At 39.8% G+C, this 22,463-nt stretch overlaps 1 protein-coding gene across 2 annotated transcripts; it reads left to right on the top strand.

Annotated features, from left to right (window-relative positions):
- Window positions 1-203: 203 nt before the first annotated feature.
- Window positions 204-17,767, top strand: LOC111540703 (olfactory receptor 51E2). Of its 2 annotated transcripts, XM_023209144.1 has the most exons (3): window positions 204-407; window positions 12,090-12,168; window positions 15,186-16,502. In XM_023209144.1, the coding sequence occupies exons 1-3, from the start codon at window positions 399-401 to the stop codon at window positions 16,196-16,198; spliced, it is 1,101 nt and encodes a 366-aa protein (XP_023064912.1). In that variant the 5' UTR covers window positions 204-398; the 3' UTR covers window positions 16,199-16,502. The 2 variants fall into 2 exon arrangements, with proteins under 2 accessions (XP_023064912.1, XP_023064913.1); XM_023209145.2 differs by lacking the exon at window positions 12,090-12,168 and having other exon boundaries at window positions 205-407; window positions 15,186-17,767.
- The last annotated feature ends 4,696 nt before the right edge of the window (window positions 17,768-22,463 follow it).

The following is a 22,463-nucleotide window of genomic DNA, read 5'->3' on the forward strand; positions in this document are numbered from 1 at the left end:
TTTACTAAAAACAATTGAATCATACACTATAAATGGATGAATTTTATAGTATGTGAATTATATATCAATAAAGCTGTTAAATAAAAAAGCTTTTGAGTAAATGACACATGAACAAAAAGTTACATCAGCCCATAAAGCACATAGCCACCATAAGTAATTGCATAATGAAACGGATATAAAAGGACTATATGAGGCAAAAGAAGTCTTCTGGGAATCTCCACACCCTGAAGACACAGTGAGTTAGTAGCACCACCACCAGGAATTGGCCTCTCAGCTCTGTGCCTGTCTCCAATCAGGCTGGAATAAGTCTCCTCATATTTGAAAGCTTGGCGCTCCCCTGGAATCTAAAGCCTCTCAGCCTTCTGAGTCAGCCTGAAAGGAACAGGCCGGACTGCTGTATGGGCTCTGTAAGTAAAACGGTTTTGTTCAGTGAAAATGCTTGACTCTAGATGAATTGGACTTTCTCACCCACAGGGAATAATTTCCTCACAATGTGCAGAATTAGATTAGATGTTGGGATGGTGGGCTGAGGAGGATGGTAGAATTTGCAGAATTATTTATTCTCAGGAAATATGTAGAGAATGGGTATTTTGTTCTGCCTGATACAGGTTGGAAAACTTGTTTTTCATCAAGTGGTTTAATCAGTGTGCTAATATATTTATCACAGTCAGTGAATCTCATTTCTATGCCCAATAACTATTACTAAAAATGAAAAATTACCAATTTCGAGCACGTTGCATGCCAGCTACTGGTACTAGATACAGTGCATATCATCTGTCTTATAGATGAGGAAACTGGATCACAGAAAGTTTATATTATTTGTAGATTTCAGTAAAACAATTGTTTTTGAGAGCATGAGCTTTGGAATTAAAAACACCTGGGTTAAAAATTCAGCTCTGACTTTCATTAGTTGTGTGTGATTTCAAATATGTTTCAGAACTTCTGATACTCAGTGTCTTTGCCAGAAAAATTAATTTAAAGTGAATCTAATAATACTTGCTGCATGATGACATAGTAAGAATTAAAATAATGCTTATAAAGCACGGAGGACAATAATGTTCACAAAACAAGTGTCCAGTAAATGGTAGCTATTTCTATGAGTAATATTTTTATTAATGGTGTAGATGGTCTCAAAACTAGTTAGTGTTTGAGCTACAATCTGAACCCAGGTCAGTTACACACGATAGCCATACCATTGCCAATAGCATGGAGAATACTGATGACACTCTACGGTCTAGTTCAGCAGATTAAGAGAGCCACAAGCTATAGCTTATAATAGTACAGTGAAAGAAGAGTCTCATCATAATCTGAGTGGGCAGGAAAATTAGTTGAGAGAATATACCTTATTTCGCAAGAGAGAAAATGAAGGTATGTATGAATTGCAGAGGATGGGTCGGAAAGATTTGAGAGTGGAGGCAGCACAAAAGAGAAGCTTGGGGGAAATTTAGTGTCTCCTTCTAAGAATATTCATTAGCCCCCCTCTAGTCTCAGATATAAACACTTAAGATTTTTTCAATGTAAGAAAAACACAATGAAATAATAGCTTCAAATACCCACTACTAACAATTGCTTGGCCTTCTTATATAGACCTCCCGAGGTTCTCAATTTTTGCGTTTCAGGAGTAGAATCAATTAAAAACTAATCTTTATATGTAAGGGATGAGAGAGAGAAAGACGAGAGTGTGTGTGTGCACACATGTGTGTGCATATGGTGGGTAGTAATTTTAATTCAGTGATTTACTAGAGTTTGATGCCATTTGCTGATAAATGAAGCAGGAGGAAGAGCCAGGTTTGGAAGGGAGGAGAGAATGAGTTCTATTTGTCTCATACAGAGGTTGAAGGAACTGAGTGATGATGGGTGAAGATGTCCCTCAGGGGTTGCCATAGTATTTTATTTACCTTTTATTCACCACGTGAAGCATGGAGCTTTGTTCTCCAAACTGCTATCAATTATTTTTTGAAATTACAGGTTTGATTGCTTCACTGTATTTTCACATTTCATTACTACCTTTACACTTAAAACCAGAAACTTTGCCACAGCGTTAAAGATTCTGCTAACTTTTAAAACATAGAACTCTGGAGATGCCATAATTAGATTGCAGATTTATGAGTCTTCTGGATATAAGTGCTATTTAAAGCCATGAGAATAACCAAGATATCTCAAGGAGAGCATATGAAAAGCAAGGAAAGAAGAGATACTTCTTGGGAGAAAAGCAGACTCCTCTAGAATCCCACAATTTATAAGGCAGAGAACAAAACCACTGTTTGACAAACAGAAAAAAAGAAAAAAAAACACCTCACAGAATAACCATCATTGAAGCTAATGAAGGAGAAAGTTTCAAGGAGGAGGAGGTAAACATTGCCGAAAGTTGAGATGAGGGAGAGAAAAACAAATCTGAGATTAAACTTTTGGACTTGGCATGTAGAAAATCACGGGTGACATCATTTGGAGGATTTTCAGAGTCATTAGGGAAAGAATTCAGATTGTTACTGAAGGTGAAGGAATAATAAACAAAAGGGGACTGTTCTCCAAAGGAATTTTTATCCTTATAAAAGATACAGCAGGAAATTGAGAAAGAAACAGGGTTTATGTCTTGTATCCCTCACTATCACTATCAAAGCACAAGGCTAATTATGAAAACTATTCAATATATCCTGGTTGAAATGAATGGTTTGGAAATATCTATATAAAACTGTGGGAAGCTTTTATTGTTGAGTTAGAGTAAAACTTGAGTACTGCAGACTGCAAAAAAGCAACCAATGGTACTAAACAAGATACTAAATAGGGAAAGGAATTTTGTTGGCATTAAATGAGAAGAGATGGAAAATGATTTACTTATTAAAAGCAGAGCTCCTTGCTTCCAGTGGTCAATAAAAGGTGAATAAAATGTTTAGAAATGTCTGGCTCTTGATGCTCTGCAAAAATTTAAGTTCATTACACTTTCCATGGAATTCAAGATTTTCATGATTTGACCTCTGGTGCTTTCTCTAGCTTCATTTCCTACAGCACCTAGCCTCACATTTAAGACTTCGATACACCCCTTCTCTTGTAGTCATCCAACAAACTGCCTTATGTTATTCTTTCATTCACGTCTCTCCTCGTGTTATCAATAGCACTGCAAAAGCACACTTCTCCTGTTTTTCATCTTTATAAACTCACATCTACCCATCAAAACTTCACACAGTTATAAGTCATACAGTCTGTTAAAATTCTTGGAACTGGCTCTTCTTGACACAAAGAGACACATTCACGTATGCACACACTCCAAATCTGCCACTCCACACTATTATCTCTTCTGCCTTATCTGTTAGATACAACCTATCCTTATACACTCTACAACAGTAGCATTTATCTGTTTGTCTGTTTGTCTCTGACACTGCTGATATACACTGTCTGGCATGTAGTGGATATTTAAAATTATTCATTTTTTATTTTCAGTAAGAGTCCCTTGATTCTTGACACAGCAAACTCGGCTCCCTGTATATGTATATATATATAGTTCAGTTCAGTTTGAACTGAACCAGGTGTTCATGGTTGATAGTCAGGAGCTAAAGTGGAGTTATTGGCTATGAAAAAGAATAAGGTACCCTCTTGTCTCTGAGCCCAGAGTGAATGTAGGAAGGGTGCAAGAAGATATGGCTGTAGAGTGATGGAAAGGAGAGAAATCATTTCTTTTTTGCTGGGTCCAACACAGATCAGGTCAAACTATATACACTATGGTTTTCTTTTGTTTTGTTTACGATCTCTCAGCAAGAAGGAGGAAAAAACTGCCAAGAAAAATGAAAATAGGCACTGAATAAATTGTTGAAATGAAGTAATGGGAACCGTGAAGAAGTTAGGATGAAAGAGAAATTATTGGCCGGGCGCGGTGGCTCAAGCCTGTAATCCCAGCACTTTGGGAGGCCGAGACGGGTGGATCACGAGGTCAGGAGATCGAGACCATCCTGGCCTACACGGTGAAACCCCGTCTCTATTAAAAAATACAAAAAACTAGCCGGGCGAGATGGCGGGCGCCTGTAGTCCCAGCTACTCGGGAGGCTGAGGCAGGAGAATGGCGTAAACCCGGGAGGCAGAGCTTGCAGTGAGCCGAGATTGCGCCACTGCACTCCAGCCTGGGCGACAGAGCGAGACTCTGTCTCAAAAAAAAAAAAGAAAGAGAAATTATTCAAATAGCAATTTAATTTTTTAAAGTGGTTACATAAAATTTCCTACAACACAATGACAAAAATTACAACTCAGACATTGCATGGGAATTAAAAATCATGAAAGCCTGAATTAATTTACATAAATGGAGCCCCTCTGTACTTTCATAACCATTTTTATTATTCATCAATGTATATGAGATATTGAAGTTACTGAACAACAGTTCTGCTCTTTCTCTCTCACTGGATTATAAACTCTCTAAGAGGGGTTTTATTTGTGTTGTCCTTTAGCTTCTAACATAGCACTATGTAAGATCCAGATACTCAGTTAATGTCCCTGAGAGAGTAAAACAAGATCAAGAGAAGAAGTGTTATAAGTGCATTATTGCTCGACACTTCTACACAGGCCATTCTGAAAGCCTGGGAATTCTTCATCTCAACTTATATAAAACGCAGAACTCTTTCAAGCACTGGTTTTTCTAGAAAGCCTTCTCCAAATTCTACAAACCTACTGAATGCTCTCTTTCTATTAATTCCATTTTAGTGTGTTTTGGTTTTTTAAAATTATTTTATCGTATTTCTAGTTGACAAATAATATGGTACATATTTGTGGGGTAAAATGTGATGTTGTAATACACGTATGCATTGAGGAATGATCAAATCAGGCTAATTATCATATCCATCACCTCAAATATTTATCATTTCTTTGTGGTGAGAACATTTAAAATTCTCTCTTTTTTTTTTTTTTTTTTGGAAATATACTGTACATTAACTATACTTCTTATTTCTCCAAGAGGTTTGATCATACATTTTAGATATTTTCATCACTCTCCTGAGGACACATTATTTCAGAATCTAAAGCTATAGTTTCATTATTTGGCCAAATCATGTAACCTAAAATTTCTTATTGCTCCTCTAGTTTTCTGTTAATTTTAGTTAAATCCCTACCCCTTTTTTCACTAAGACTTCTTTCGGTGATCCTTGAGGTGGCACTTCATCAGGGTGAATATGTGAGTCTGGATACGTTGAGGTTCCTCTCCATCCTCTCTTTTATCAACACTTACTGTCAGCCACCCAGCACCCTTTCTTTTCCCCTGAAGAACAGTTACCCTGCAACTAGCTATCTCTCATTGATTGAGCCCTCTGCAGCCAAAGCCCTAATCTCTGATTTTCCCTTGACCCCCATCTTCAACTCACCCATACCCATCTACCTTTCTGCAATTCCGTACTCAATGAAAAAAGAAATGTGATGTTTGCAATAAAGTTATATTTTTCCCTCCGAAACAAAACAGTAACATTCAATTAGGTATCTCCTAAGAAGTATGTCTTAACAAAATAGAGAGATTCTGTTCTGGAGAACTAGTCTTCAAGCCGACTGAAGAGAGAACTGTGTTGGAAGGTGGCAGCACACTCTATCAGCTGGGGGTCGCCTCCTGTCTTGCTAAGCCCGGTGGGAGGTCTGTGTTCTAATTCACCATCTCTTCCAAATGTAACGCCAGGTATCACATTGTAAGAGTTTATTTAATAGTTACATGCTGAAGCCATTTATTTGTCACTTCCTATGTGTGACTTTGTATTATAATGATCACTTTCTTCATATTTTCTGGCTTACCAAATTGTCTGTAAGCTTCTCTGCTTTCCACACTTACGACCAACGTAATATTGCTGTTCCACAGCCCCAGTGAATTTTTCTCTGGCGACAACCATAGAGGAAAAATAACGCACTACCTCTTCAGCACAATTTAAACATGCCAGAAAGAATGAAATATGATTGGCAAATTTGGGATAAAGTATTTATTATTAGCTCGGTTTTCTATGGCTAGAATGATCAGAGGACTGGTCACATGATATAAACACAGCTGCCAGCAAAGTGCCCTAGAGAAGAAAGATTGTACGCTGAGGCAAATTCAAAGACAAAGCAAAGTACCCACTACAGCAGTTGAAATCTGACATTTTTTAATCAATTTAAATGAGCCATTCATAGTTTCATATTATATAAATACTCATGTCAGTTTTCTGTACAATAAAATTATTTTAATTCGATCAATACACAAACGAACATAGCTTTTTTTTGTTTTAAGCTCTCACCTTGTTTTGTACTTTTAATTCAGCATGTCAACTTTGCAGACTATCACCTCCACTTCCATCATTTTCCTGCTCACTGGTGTTCCTGGGATGGAAGCCTTCCACACCTGGATCTCCATTCCCTTCTGCTTCCTCTATGTAACTGCTCTTTTGGGAAACAGCCTGATCCTCTTCGCTATCATCACTCAGCCCAGCCTCCATGAACCCATGTACTGTTTCCTCTCCATGCTGTCTACCAATGGCCTCGGCCTATCCATATCCACTCTGGTCACCATGCTTGGTATATTCTGGTTCAATGTGAGGGAAATCAGCTTTAATGCCTGCTTGTCCCAGATGTTCTTTATTAAATCCATCACTGTCATGGAATCCTCGGTGCTGTTGTACATGGCTTTTGATCGTTTTATGGCCATCTCTAATCCCCTTAGGTATGCCATAATTTTAACTGACTCCAGAATAGCTCAAATTGGAGTGGCAAATGTCATCAGGGGGATCCTAATGCTGACACCAATGGTAGCACTTCTTATAAGACTTTCCTACTGCTACAGCCACGTACTCCACCACTCCTACTGTTACCACCCTGATGTGATGAAGCTCTCATGCACAGACACCAGAATCAAAAGTGCAGTTGGGTTGACTGCCATGTTCTCTACTGTTGGTGTAGACTCAGTTATCATCCTCCTTTCTTATGTTTTGATCATTAGGACTGTCCTTAGCATTGCTTCCCCAGAAGAGAGGAAGAAAATATTCGGCACATGGTCTCCCACATTGTGGCTGTTGCTATATATTACATTCCATTGATCAGCCTGTCCTTTGTTCACAGATTTGGGAAACAAGCCCCAGCCTATGTACATACTATGATTGCTAACACCTACCTGCTGATTCCCCCTGTAATGAACCCCATCATCTACAATGTGAAAATCAAACAGATATGTAGAGCTGTGATAAAAATTCTCCATTCCAAAGAAACATAAAATTTTAGAATTCCAGCACTAGATGGACCCCTCGAGATGGTATACTTCAGGTCATGTTACCAATTAAAAACAAAAACAACCAAAGAACTGGTGCCATTGAAGCTAAGCATGTAATCATTTAAAGTTAAAGCTGGAATGCATGTAGAACATCAGCTAGTTTGACTACTTTATTTCCAAGATGAGGAGGTGAAGACATGGAATAGAAGAGATGAACAGCCTAAAATTAGCTTTACATCTAAAAATTCTCCTTCTCACACCACCGTTGGGTCTAAACTGTTGTTGCCTTCTGTCCCTGCCAACAGCCTTTCTATTATTATCTCATCTACTTCATAGCAGTTAGAATGACACATAATAGAAAAGTCACTCCTGTGTGAGAAATAGGTAGTATTTTCCAACTGTTCTAGTAATTTCGATTGCCATTTATTATTTGCTCTGACAAGTCATGGTTCTAAGTGTTTTTTATGTGTATTAACACATTTTATATCTAAAACAATGTTATAAGATATCGCTTTTATTATCAATAAGAAAATTGAGGCATGAAATGTTAAGTAGCTTGCTTAAACAGCTAGTAACTGGTGTTGCTGATGGCGGAGCACATCCATGCAGACTGACTCCAGAGCCTCCCACACTCTTAACTTTGATGCTATATTGCTACCTCTAATATAATATATAGGTATATAATTTATATATAATTTATATTTCTAAAAATTATATGAACATATAGATAAACTTATATTTATAAATTATATGCTTATATATGTAAATTATATTTATGTTTATAAATCTAAATATAGAGAGAAGTTCAGGTAATTTTTACTAGGAAACATAAAGAAGTAAAACAATTAATTTTTAAAAACCACCACTCTAACCTCTAGAAATTTTCAGTCAAATTAGGGAGAAAAAGCCCAAATCAAATCTTCAAACCTTACAAATATATTTCTACCTCATGATCTTTCCTGACTCAAGCATATTTCAGTATTTCTCTCAGCCCTCCATCAATAATCTGCCCCAACAGAAATGGAAAGTGACTACAAATGAATTATGGTCATTTACTTATGCATTTTTAAATTTGTGTCATAATAGTCATGTAATGGCTTAATCCAGAAAGAGAATTAGTTCCACCCTGGGTATGTCCACTAATTCTCAAAATTTTTAAAGCATATATTTCAATGCCACACTAATATCACTAATTTAAGATGGGCTTTATAGTTGGTATCAGGTACAGAAATGAAGTAGAAGTAATCATTCATATCTACAGGCTTCCCCCCTCACTTTATGCAGATTTCTGCCAACTGCACCTTATTACAGGGCCTTTGATGTTATAATAATAATAATAGTAATATCTTTCCCTCAATTTCTTTCTGTATTCACTCTCATCCTTACCTGCCTTATTTTCAATTTTTAGCATTTTTATTCCCCAACGTATTATATATAGGCTGTTTCTTTTCTGGTTTCCTCATCATTCACTATAGGGAATTTATTAAATGACTATAGTACTTATAGTACTGTAAGAATTATGTCAAATCCTCAGCCTGTTTGACAACAACATTTCAGTTTCAATTATTGTTAGTCTTCATCTTTATATGTTGGAATGTCCTGAGACTTTGTTCTCAGACCTTTTTGCTTTGTCATAATCCCTTCCTTGGTCATCCCATCCAGTATCATGTCTTTAAGTACCATCTCTATGCTGACAAAATCCAAATTAATATTTGTAGTTCAGACTCATCCCACTGCCTTTGTATCAGTGTCATTACTTGAATGTCTCATAATCATCTTAGAATCGACATCTAATATACACTAATATTCCCATCAAGGAAAAAGCATGCTCACCCGCAGTCTTCCCTAACTCAGTAACTCTGCCTTCCAATTTGTTGAGATAAAGCACTTGTAGTTATCCCTGATGCTTTTCTATCACTCCAGTGCTACATCTGCATGTTCTGGCGACCCTTTCTTCTAGATATCTCAGATGTTGATGTCTAAAATCAAGTCACTTTATACCACTTCTACTGCTACCACTGTGATGCAAGCCATCATCTTGGACCTGAATTATTATAACAGCCTTCTGGTGGGTCTTCCTTCATCCACATTTGCTTTACAGTCTATTTTCCCCCATAGTGAAGTTAGACTGATTAAACTGATTTTTAATACACAAGGTAGATCAAGTTCAATATACCCCAATGGCATCCTGTCTTACCCAGGAAAAATTCACAGTCACTGTAAAAGCATATAAAGATCTATATGATCTATATTCCCTCCATCAGCCCAATATTATCTTCTACTGCTCTGCCAGTGATTCACTCTATGTCGCCCACACTAGCTTCCAAATATTTTCTTAAACTTGTCAAGCATGCTTCAACATCAGTTTACACATGCTATTCTCACTACTTGGAATGTTCGTCCTCCAGAGACCCACATGACTTACACTTCACTTTATATAGATCTCTGCTCAAGTGCACCCTATTACAGGGCCCTTGATGTTATAATAACAACAACAACACCTCTCCCTCAAATCCTGCCTGTATTCACTCTCATCTTTATCTGCCTTATTTTTAATTTTTAGCATTTTTAAACTCCAGTATATTACATATATGTTATTTATTTTCTGGTTTCATTACCACAGTATAATGTTTTTGAGAGTAAAGAATTGGTTCCATTTATGCTATCTCCCAGCCCTAAAATAGGGCCTGCCACATAGTAAAAATAGTAGAATGTCTTAATGATCTGGCTCTGTTTACCTCTTAAGCTTCATTGCTTGCCCTCTGTACAATGCCCCAGAGACAACAAACAACCTGCATGTCCTAAGTCCCAGTAAAGAATGTCCTATCCCTTTTAAGCCTACCTCCACCTAGGGCATTCTCACTCCGTTCCTTCTCCTGACTTAGAATATACAAGGGGCTCTCCTTCAGGGACTTTTCCTAACCTGTCTGGTCTGTCTGGTGCCCTTTCCAGGTGCTCCCGCAGCACCTTGTTCTTCTCTCTCAAGACAACTCCTTCCAAACTCTCTTGTCACCATTCTCCCCACAAAAAAACTCTGAGCTCACTTCTTGGGGTCAGGGACTGGGTTTATTCACTGTTGTTTCCACATTTCTATCTATAGTGTCTGCTCCATTGTAACTTTTACTCTTCATTGAATTAATGAATTAATAGTGTCTTTGATGCATAAGGATTTTGATGGCATACAAGAAGATAACAAAGTTCTCCTGTACCAGAAAGTTCTTCGTATCTACAAATATATTTTCATGAAATTTCACATTTTGGAGAATACTGTGCCAAGTACTGCTATTTGGTATAAAAAGTTCGCTCTTTTTCATATGATCTAGTATACCCTGATCCTAATCTTGTGAAGCCTTATTTCCACTTTCCAACATAAAACTTGCTTTGTCTAGTGAATGAATGTAGGTAATAGTAAAACTTAGGAGGCCACTTTAAAGAGGTGATTTATATTTTGAATAAACTGCCAGTTTCTTTCTACATATTTCTTTCCCCTTCTATTCCCTAATATGTACCCCCACAGATCATCTTTACATGTCTGTAACTCACAATGAAGCAAAAACAAAAATCCAGAGAAGCTACAGGCAGGTCCGAAGTGGAAAGATGGAAAAGCTCAGATGATACAGGCCTACAGACTAGGGTTTTGTTTATTTGTTTCCATATACTACTATTACAGAGGATAGCAAATAGAGCTGAAGGAAAAGGATGGAGATATTCAGAGTCCTAAAAACAGAAAGGAGAAAAAGGAACATCAACCTCAAGGACAACTGAGATGTTCGCACAACTTCTACAGATTCTCTTCCCCCACCTCACCTCACAAACGCTAACCTGTGGACAGTCCTCCTGTCCAACAATCCTGGCAGCTTATAAGCTTCCATCTATAGGAAATTGATGATGTAGATACCAAGACTGGGTGGGTTACAGAACAAATGTCATGCTCTGATCAAGATGCATAAGCTCACAATGAGTTGGGGACTTTCCTAAAAGCCAGAGCACTAGTAGTCACATGGCTACTGTTGTAGCTACTTGAACATGGTAGTGGTAGTGAAGATGGAAATAAGAGGAAACATGCAAAAGATTTTTAGAAGGAAAAATAGACAAGATCGGTTGAATAACTAGATGTGAAGGATGAGGAAATGCTATGTATCTTAAGTTTTGTCTCACATAACTAAATTCATAAGCACATTCACTTCATCCTCCTCAAATTCACCTTCCCAACAGCTTCTGGAATAGCAATCTGAAACACAAATCTATTTGTGATGTCCCTGCTTAAAACCATTTATTCACCTCCCAATTCCTACAGGATGAAGTCCTTGAGTTCACAACCTATCATCAGTTCACATCCATTGACCTCTTCAATTTCTATTCCTTTTTGGGTGATTCTATGCTTCAGCCAAGCTACAATTGTTCATAATTCCTCTCTAGAAAATTCTGTTTCTTTCATGATTTTCTGTCTGCTGAAATACACTCTTTTTGGACCCACCCAATGACTAAATAAATACCCCTCTCAAGTTCCCATAAAAATCTGTGGCATTCACTGCTCTTTCATACTATTTCAGGTTTCTTTGGGTAAGTGTCTGTGAATACTTTAGGGCAAGGACTTTGTCTTATTCACCTCTGTCACCCTAAACTCAGCACAGTGCCTGCACAAAACTAGCATTGAGAATGTGCTTATTACACAATGAATGAATTAATTAACTCCATTGCCAGATATAGGTGACCAATAAACACTTAATGGCTGATTGATAAGAAAGTAATTCTGTTTCTGTGTTCAAAGATTATGGTGATGATGACAAGGTAAGACTCATGTGTGAGGCATACTTAGAAAAGATGGCAGATAGAACAGGTTCGTGTTAAATATTAATAAATTATGAAGGTAACTCTGCTGGGTATGACGTAGGGGACATGTCACTGGAAGAGAGCCATCAAGCATCCTGAGGTACTGAGGATACCTCAATATCCTGGAGAAGGTGGTTGGGGTGGTTTTTCTTTATCTATTTTGCTTATAACTTTGTAATCCTTTGACAAACATTTGTTTAATGTGAATAAACAAAGAGTCAGAATACCTGGTTCTCCAACCAATATTATCACTAATTAACTATGTGACCTAGGAAAAAAAGCTGTCATCTGATCTGGGCTTTATCTATAATCCAGGAGCAATGAAGAGTGGCTTTGATACATTAAGGGCTGTTTTGTCAACCAGAAGAAAGGCTAGGGAAAGATACGGAGAATTGCATGTTTTGAATTATGGAACTAAACTTTTGTAGTTTTAGAGAGGATGCAAACTCCTAAAGCCCAAGGACCATGCCTAGTCACACATGTTGTCTGTTGTGTCTAGCAGAGTGGCACATGAAGAAACACACTAATCCTGTGGCTGACTCTGTGTGCTTAGGTTAGCTTGGAGGAGTGGGAGCAGATTGTCGAAAGCCCTGTATATGTGAGTGTGGGAGTGATGGCAGAGGCAGTGGGTGCTTTGAGGTTGTTCTCCCTGGACAGGAATAGTGGGAAGCTCGTGGGAACGGCACACAAGTGGACATGGAGATATTTTTCCTCTGTCTGCCAAGTCCCTGGGGCCTCAGTTCATACTCCACAGCCTGTTCCCATGGGCTTTCTGAGGGGCATTATAAAAAAGGCCTGAACCAGAAAGCAAAACCAGTTCCAGTTGCTCTTTCCAAGTAGGACCGTACCATTCTCAGGTAAGTGCACCCTCACCTGGGGTCAGGCAGCCTTAGCTCCTGCCCTCCTAAGGGACCTTGAAGACGCCACATACTGGTTCAAGTCAGGGCAGGGAGAAGTCCTTGTGTCCCATCCACAACTTTATGGACTGGGAAGAGATGTCCCAGAGTCTTAGCAACAATCAGGAAAGGCAAGTGAGAATGAATGCAACAGCCACATTTGACCCAAAGAGAAGCTGAAATTGGGTTTAGCAGGGAGTCTACTTTAGGCAGGATGCCAGGCAACATGGGAGGGTGACATGAGATCTTTCAGGATAGGTATTTTGGGAGATGAGATGATGGCCCAAAGTCTTATACTCTAGTGAGCATGTGCAGGTACCAGCAAGGCAGAAAATATGCTCTGCAGAGAGAGGGTTTAAGAAAGTAACCAGCTCTGGGGCCAATAAAGAATCTTGTTATCTGTCAGCACTGCATGTGGTAGCATAGCAAAAGGCATTAAGAAAGGAAATATACGTCACTGTGCTCCCCTTTATCTCCCTCCATGCCTGCTCTTTTCTTTACCCTGGGTCCCATTTCTCTGGAACACAGTGGTCTAGTGATCTGGCCTCTCTTCAGAGAAGGTTCCTTAGTTCTGTCCCACACATTACAGCATGATTTGTTTAAATTTCTGTATCCCCTTCCCCAAGCTATGATGGATACAGAAATGGATGGATGGATGCAAGATGCAAACTACCTTGTATCTCACTAAAGGATGCAATCATCTGCCTTTGAAAAGGGCTTTTCATGTTCTGATAGCAACTGGGAGCCAAATATGGTATTTAATATTTGTCAAGGAGCTTAGCTGTTTTGTCTGCACAAGTTCTGAAGGTGGAGAAGAGAAAATAGAGGCAGAAGTATGGGTTTGTAACCTTTGAACCCCGCATCTGTCCTCCCTTGCTTATCCAAGATGGAGAGAATCCAGTTCTAATCTCTTTGTATTAATGTTATCATATTGTAATTTAAGATCACTGGTATCTAACCCCTCTACATTAAGACCAAATTGAAGGGCATCTCCCAGCTGCAGGAAGAACTCAGATGACGAGTGAAGAATTCTGGGGTTAGGGGAGTGCAATATAAGCAGGCTAACCTGTTTCAGTGAAACAGATAATCAATGAAGACACCTGCATCATTTGTTTCTAAAAGTTAGGCCTTGCAGCCAAGGCTTTGGCGTTCTAGAGAAAATTAACTCTAAAGACCAAGGCACCCAGGCAACCTAGCAGAGAAGAAGTTTCGTGAAGTCAACCCAGGTGTTCAGGTGAGGGTAGGGAGTTGGGACAAAGAAACACTGGGCTTCTAAAAAAGAAATGTCTCCCCTGAGATGAATGACTTGTTGGCACAAGTTTCAGGAAAGACAAAGCTCTAAAAATATCATTGTAAAATTAATAATACTTCTCCAAAGTAAGGACTCAACTCAAACTATCCTTGGATGCAATTAAAGTGGCCTTGGAAGAAGCTTTCAGGTGTGGAGGTACTCACCAGTGTCCTGACAGCACTTTCATCTCTGAAGAAGTCATCAGAGGGAGACACTACCTTTGATTTTATGACCACAGATGAGTTTCCTTTAATCTGAAAGAGATTGGCTTTTGGCATTTTTTTTTTCTTAATTTTTGCTTATTTATGTTCTTTTAAGCTTTAAAATAATGTCATTGCTGTGCTTCATATTCCTCTGGCTGACTTTAGAATTGAGGACCGGGAATCCTGAAAATTTGCAAAGTTATCTCCTATCCTCACTGCCTTGGAACACCCATTATTCCACTGTCTGTCTAATTTCTACTCATGTTTCAAGTCTAAACAGGAAGATTCCTCTGTGATCATGCCTCTCTCTTTCGCATGAATTCAATGCGTGCATTATGCTAGTAATGCTTCTGGAATGAAGGAATAACAGAAAGAAAGTGGAGGGAAGGAAGCAGGGAAAGCAAAATAAGAAAGGCAGCCTTATCTGGAAGGAGCTCCCAAAAGTGTATCTCTTAACACATATCAGAAAAAAAGGGTCACCAAATATCCAGACAATGAAGGCATGGATCAGTAGGAAGAATCTGAGGGAATTTGGAAAGGCTACATTTTGGAAAAAGCATTGCTCTCCCAGGGTTCCCTTTTAAAAATTTAAATAAACCTTGAGAGTAGTGATGCATAAATGAATTTGAGCTGTCACAGTTCCCCCTTTGGAAGAGGGCCTCAGAGCTTATAAAAGACCCTAAGTGGGGGTGGGAGGAGACAAAAGGGATGGGATGTCAGTTTCAAGTTTCCAGGGCATTCTCTGATTGTGCTCTATGTCCCTGCAGACTGCCAGTGTGACCTCACCCTCTCCAGTCACCCCTCCTTAGTTCCAGCTATGAGTTCCTGCAACTTCACACATGCCACCTTTGTGCTTATTGGTATCCCAGGACTAGAGAAAGCCCATTTCTGGGTTGGCTTCCCCCTCCTTTCCATGTATGTAGTGGCAGTGTTTGGAAACTGCATCGTGGTCTTCATCGTAAGGACGGAACGGAACCTGCACTCTCCGATGTACCTCTTTCTCTGCATGCTGGCAGCCATTGACCTGGCCTTATCCACATCCACCATGCCTAAGATCCTTGCACTTTTCTGGTTTGATTCCCGAGAGATTAGCTTTGAGGCCTGCCTTACCCAGATGTTCTTTATTCATGCCCTCTCGGCCATTGAATCCACCATCCTGCTGGCCATGGCCTTTGACCGTTATGTGGCCATCTGCCACCCACTGCGCCATGCTGCAGTGCTCAACAATACAGTAACAGCCCAGATTGGCATCGTGGCTGTGGTCCGCGGATCCCTCTTTTTTTTCCCACTGCCTCTGCTGATCAAGCGACTGGCCTTCTGCCACTCCAATGTACTCTCACACTCCTATTGTGTCCACCAGGATGTGATGAAGTTGGCCTATGCAGACACTTTGCCCAATGTGGTATATGGTCTTACTGCCATTCTGCTGGTCATGGGAGTGGATGTAATGTTCATCTCCTTGTCTTATTTTCTGATAATACGAACGGTGCTGCAACTGCCTTCCAAGTCAGAGCGGGCCAAGGCCTTTGGCACCTGTGTGTCACATATTGGTGTGGTACTCGCCTTCTATGTGCCACTTATTGGCCTCTCAGTGGTACACCGCTTTGGAAACAGCCTTCATCCCATTGTGCGTGTTGTCATGGGTGACATCTACCTGCTGCTGCCTCCTGTCATCAATCCCATCATCTATGGCGCCAAAACCAAACAGATCAGAACAAGGGTGCTGGCTATGTTCAAGATCAGCTGTGACAAGGACTTTCAGGCTGTGGGAGGCAAGTGACCCTTAACACTACACTTCTCCTTATCTTTATTGGCTTGATAAACATAATTATTTCCAACACAAGCTTATTTCCAGTTGCCCATAAGCATATCAGTGCTTTTCTCTGGCTGGAATAATAAACTAAAGTATGGTCCATCTACTTAAAGGACTATTCTGTGGAATAATACATACTAATGAAGTATTATACGAATTAAAGGCTACAACAAAACCAAACATAAAGATACACAATTGAAGCCAAGTTGAAAAATAACATATGCCTTGGAGGAAATGTGCTCAAATTGCTAATGATTTAGTGTTGTCCCTACTTTCTTTTTATTATTATTATCATTATCATTATTATTATTATGGAGGTATTGGTTAACTGTCATGTACAACTTTTTGTTTGTTTGTTTTTTAGGTGGGGTCTTGCTCTGTCACCAGGCTGGAGTGAAGTGGCACGATCTCGGCTCACTGCAACCTCCGCGTCCTGGGGTCAAGCAATTCTTCTGCCTCAGCCTCCTGAGTAGCTGGGACTACAGGCACGTGCCACCACACCTGGCTAATTTTTTGTATGTTTCAGTAGAGATGAAGTTTCACCATGTTGGCCAGGATGATCTTGATCTCCTGACCTCGTGATCCACCTGCCTCCCAAAGTGCTGGGATTACAGGTGTGAGCCACTGCGCCCGGCCCGTGTACAACTTTTTAAATAGGGAATATGATAGCTGGGCATGGTGGTATGCACCTGTAGCCCCCCTACCCGGAAGGCTGAGGTGGGAGAATCGCTCGAGTCCAGGAGTTTGAGGTTCAGTGACCCATGATCACACCACTACACTCCAGCCTGGGCAACAGAGCAAGACCCTGTCTCAAAGTGTACAATGGAATAACATGTCAAATGAAATAGGGAAAACAAAGCTGACCATTTATGTAAGCCAGGGCTTGTCACAGTCTTTATTGCTATTATGCATTACCTGGGAATTTACATAAGCCGTTAATAATAATGCCAACCAACATATCACGTGTGCTCACAATGTTCTGGCACTATCGTAAGTGTTTTACAGGTTTCATGTGTTCTTCATAACTTGGTGGAGTAGGTACCCTTTGTGTCTCTTTATTATAAGTGAGAGAAATGAAGTTTATATTATCAAGGGGACTAAAATCACACAGCTTGTGGGCACTGCACCAAGATTTAAAATTAAATTCGATAGTTGAATACAGTTACTTAACTACCACATTATATTGCTTCCTGGGTAACATCTGCCATTTATTTCCTCAGCTGTACAAATCCTCTGTTTTCTCTCCGTTACACGCTAACATCAACAGCTTTGAACGTGTGATGAGAGATAATCCTGCCCTAGTTGTGGGCAACACATGCAGAATACTCTTCTTGTTTTACAGCCGCCTTTCATGGTCTTATTGCTTGCTTCTTTCCAGATTCAGGGAGAATGTTGTTGTCTATTTGTCTCTTACATCTTCTTGATCATGTCTTCATTTTTTAATGTGCTCTGTACCTGTCAAAAATTTTGAATGTACACCACATGCTATTGTCTGAACTTAAGTATAAGATAAAATAAAATTTTATTTTAAATTTTGCTGAGTGTTATGCCTATTGATTTTACATTTATAGAATCCTATAAATCAGAGTTGGAGATGTGAGAGATTTCCTAGTCTTCTTTCTCACCAGTGCAGGAATCCTGACTGGAATAGTTTCCACAATAGTAAGGATGCTGAATGCATCTTATTTCAATGTAGGGTATTCCCACTGTACTGTTGAGCAGATCCAGTGAACAGCTGAGATCTGAATACAATCATTGGGCCTATATGTTCCCTCCGTAGCTTCACTAAACAAGTCTTGGGTGCAGGACTTGGGTAGATAAACCATGAGGGAGACTCTATACTGTAGGCTCTCTCTTAGGAGGAGGAAATCACGATACTTGACGTGTAGTGATGACGGGCTCTGCCAGCTTATAGATCTGTGAGCATTCAACTGTGCTTCATTGTTCAGAGGCAGTAAAGTGGCTTCCAAAGTCAGGCAGTTAATCAATGCACATAGGCCAGGGCTAAGGAGATGAAACACAATAGAAGAAATGGATGATTTCTCTAAAGAAATGAAAGTGTACCCATGCTCTATAAAGTACAGATTCAGGTGTTGGGCCCCACCCTCAAATAATGAGGTCATGTGCCTCCTTTTACAAGGTTAAACTCTACTATGTCTCTCCCCACAATCTCAGTCCTCTTCTACCTTCCTGTCCATTCCTTTACCTCAATTCAGATCCTCCAGCCTACTTCCATATGCCTAAGAACATAGCCATATTGATAATTTAATGAGTAGTAGATTTCTTTCTCTCTCTTCTGTGAACAGCTAATCCCTTACTATCTCCCACTATGATCCAGGTTGTTTATATACTCTTACCACCTCCTCTCCCTTTTCCTCTGTCCTAAGATTTTTAACTTTTAAAAGTAGCCCAGGCTGGGAATGGTGGCTCACGCCTGTATTCCTAGCACTTTGGGAGGCTGAGGGAGGCGCATCACCTGAGGCCAGTAGTTTGAGACCAGTCTGGCCAATATGGTAAAATCCCATCTCCACTAAAAATACAAAAAATAGCCAGGTGTGGTGGTGGGTGCCTGTAATCCCAGCTACTCTGGAGGCTGAGGCAGGAGGATCACTTGAACCAGGGAGGTGGAGGTTGCAGTGAGCCGAGATCCCCACCACTGCACTCCAGCCTGGACAACAGAGTGAGATTCCTTCTCAAAAAAAAAAAAAAAAATAGGCCAAAGACTTCTGTGACAATGTTCATAGCAGCATTACCCACAATAACCGAAAGGTGGAAACAATCCAAATGTCCATCAACAGATGAATGGATGAACAGAATGTGGTTTATATATACAGTGGAATATTATTCAGTCTTAAAAATCTGGCACGTGCTACAACATGGATGAAACTTGAAAACATTATGCTAAATAAAATAAGCCAGATGACAAAAGGACAAATCACATATGATTACACTTACATACAGTATCTAGAATAGGCAAATTCATAAAGAAAGAAAGTAGAATACAGGTTACCAGGGCCTGGGGAAGGGGAGGATGGAGAGTTATTGTTTATGGGTGCAGAGATTCCATTTGGGATAATAAAGAAGTTCTGGAAATGGATAGTGGTTATGGTTGTACAACAATATGAATTTGCTTAATGTTACTGAATTGTACATTTTATGTTTAAAATGTTAAATTTTATTTTACATATGTTTACCACAATAAAAATTGCCAAAAATAATGTAAAACTCTCATGATCAATTTTATCTTAAGAATATGTTGAAATGATTATATTTTAGATGTTAGGTTTAAAATATATTATTAAGGTATTTTAAAGAGTAGCTTGAAGAGGATGATATTTAGTTCAAAGTAATAAAGCTTTAATAGTAGGGCTACCAAGGTTGTAACAGGGCCATTATTTATAGCGGCAATTTTTATAGCCTTCAAATCCCATCCTGAAGGATACCAGCTGTATGTACATCTGGTCACCTAGCCTAAGGCTGAGCAAACAGAAGGCGGGAGACTTCCTGGCACTGTGCACGCTTGGGTAAGTCAACTTTCTCTTCTCCATTTTTCTACCTATAACTTTATTATAGGTTTCATTTCTCAGACAGCAGTACGGAAATAGAAAAAACCTTCAATTATACTTTGTGTAATTGAATTATACAATTCAATTATAATTATGCAAGTATAATTATACTTTCAATTATCCTTCTATGACTGCCAAGTAATAATTTAGCAATACCTTACTGATTGGAATAATAAAGTTGTGATCATATGGCTGAGAAAAAATCATATGACCTTGTGATGGTTAATATCATGTGCCCACAGGCTGGACCACAGTACCCAGATACTTAGTCACTCATGTTTTCTGGATTTCCCTGTAAGGGTGTTTTTTCAGATGAGATTAAAGTTTTAATCAGAGGACTTCGAGTAAAGGAGATTACCCTCCATAATGGGGGTGGGCCTTATCCAATTAGTTGAAGGCCTTAATAGATCAGATTGACCTCCCCTGGGCAACAAGAATTATCTCAACAGAGGTGGCCTGAGGACTTAATTGCCATGTTGTCTCCAGATTGGCTCTGCAGTCTACTGACCTACCCTACAGATACTGGATTCACTAGTCTCCATTGTGTGAGCTGATTCCTCAACAGAAATATCTCTATTTCTCTATCTCTACATATTATCTATCTATCTATGTGTCTATCTATCTATATATCTCCTTTTTGATTCTGCTTCTCTGGAGAACTCTGACAAATACAAACCTAAAAGTTATAAAAAGTGGGGAAAATTGTCCCTGTGAGCAGCTAACTTGTGAAGGGAGAACTGAAAATTGAAAGAAACCCCATAAAAACAACAACATGCAAAACACAAATCAAATTAACTGGGCCAGCCAAATCTAAGGTCAGCATCACAAGCTACACAAGCCCAAATTCTTTTATTTATTTATTTATTTTATTATTATTATTTTTTGAGACACAGTTTCACTCTTGTTGCCCAGGCTGGAATGCAATGGCACAATCTCAGCTCACTACAACCTCCAAATCCCGGGTTCAAGCCATTCTCCTGCCTCAGCTTCTCGAATAGCTGGGATTACAGACGCCTGCCTGCACGCCTGGCTAATTTTTTGTATTTTTAGTAGAAACAGAGTCTTACCACGTTGGCCAGGCTGGTCTTGAACTCCTGACCTCAGGTGACCCACCTACCTCAGCCTCCCAAAGTGCTAGGATTACAAGGGTGAGCCACCATGCCCAGCCCCAAGCTTAAATTATTTTAATAACAGTTTGTTCAGACCATGTGATTAAAGATCAAAGATAAACTGATCTAACCATAACTCTGCATGAACTCACATGTTCTAAAGACAAAACCCCTGAAAAATCCATGTTAAAACCATCCTATGACTAACCCTAGATCCCCCACACTCCATAAATACGCTTCCCTAACTCTCTCCTTTTGAAATACTTTGTTCCATTGAATTGTTCTTAAGCATGAGGCAGAGAGTTATATAAGAAATGTCTGGCCATCCTGGCTAACAGGGTGAAACCCCGTCTCTACCAAAAATACAAAAAATTAGCTGGGTGTGGTGGGTGGGCGCCTGTAGTCCCAGTTACCTGGGAAGCTGAGGCAGAAGAATGGCATGAACCCAGGAGGCAGAGCTTGCAGTGAGCCGAGATCACGCCACTTGCACTCCGGCCTGGGCGACAGAGCGAGACTCCATCTCAAAAAAAAAAAAGTCTGGAATATTTATTTGGGGGTCCTAAAAGCAGTGCCTGAGATAAGGACTTGGGTGAAGGTAGCGTAATTAAGGCATGTTTCTAGAAAATAGGAGTCAGGGAACAGAGACAGTGAGACAAGGGAGAAGAAAATTCAACACAGAGTTATTACCAAGGTTGCTGCTGTGGACAATGAGCACTCAACTCTGCTAGGACTCTGTTCAGAATGCCTTGGGGTAATTGTCTGTCCAAAGGCTGAACTAGGGCATTTGCCGTCAACTGGCATCCTCATTTGACCCAAGGTTGATCCTGGGCTTTGCCTACTTCTATGGCTTTGAAGAAAGCACAAAAGCAGAAAAGCTTGGAGAAAGGGCACCAATTTAAAGTGGGAGAAATACTCAGAATGAATTAAAATGTCTGTCACAGCCCCCGGTAAAGTCAGAAGAGGGCCAAGGCGGTATGACATCAGACACAGAGCACCTGTTCCACCTGGTTGTGGGGAGTGGAGGGCGGTAAAGGTTTGAGAACTCTTGGATTCATTTATCTCTATTGCATTTAATATTACCATATACTGAGGGCTTACTGTTCATCCTCCAATAAAATAATACCTTATTTACATAATCCTCAAAAAAAGCATCTGGGGCTGGGGGTGGTGGCTCACGCCTGTAATCCCAGCACTTTGGGAGGCCAAGGAGGGCAGATCATGAGGTCAAGAGATCAAGACCATCTTGGCTAACACGTGCAACCTCATCTCTACTAAAAATACAAAAATTAGCCAGGTGTGCTAATGCACACCTGTAGTCCCAGCTACTCAGGAGGCTGAGGCAGGAGAATCGCTTGAACCCAGGAGGCAGAGGTTGCAGTGAGCAGAGATCATGCCACTGCACTCCAGCCTGGCAACACAGTGAGGCTCTGTCTCAAAAAAATATATTAAAAAAATAAAAATTTAATTTAATTTAAAAAAAAAGCAAGCATCTATGTTGATGGCCACTGTTCAGACTAGGAAACTGAGGCACAACTGGGAGTTATATAATTTTCTGAG

This window comes from Piliocolobus tephrosceles, chromosome 13, assembly GCF_002776525.5.
Source record: "Piliocolobus tephrosceles isolate RC106 chromosome 13, ASM277652v3, whole genome shotgun sequence".
NCBI lineage: Eukaryota > Metazoa > Chordata > Mammalia > Primates > Cercopithecidae > Piliocolobus > Piliocolobus tephrosceles.

Excerpts from the sequence above, each read along its gene's own strand:
- LOC111540703 (XM_023209144.1), top strand. Across the intron at positions 12,169-15,185 it reads TCCTGGAGAAGGTGGTTGGG|ACTGCCAGTGTGACCTCACC; the intron begins GTGGTTTTTCTT and ends ATGTCCCTGCAG.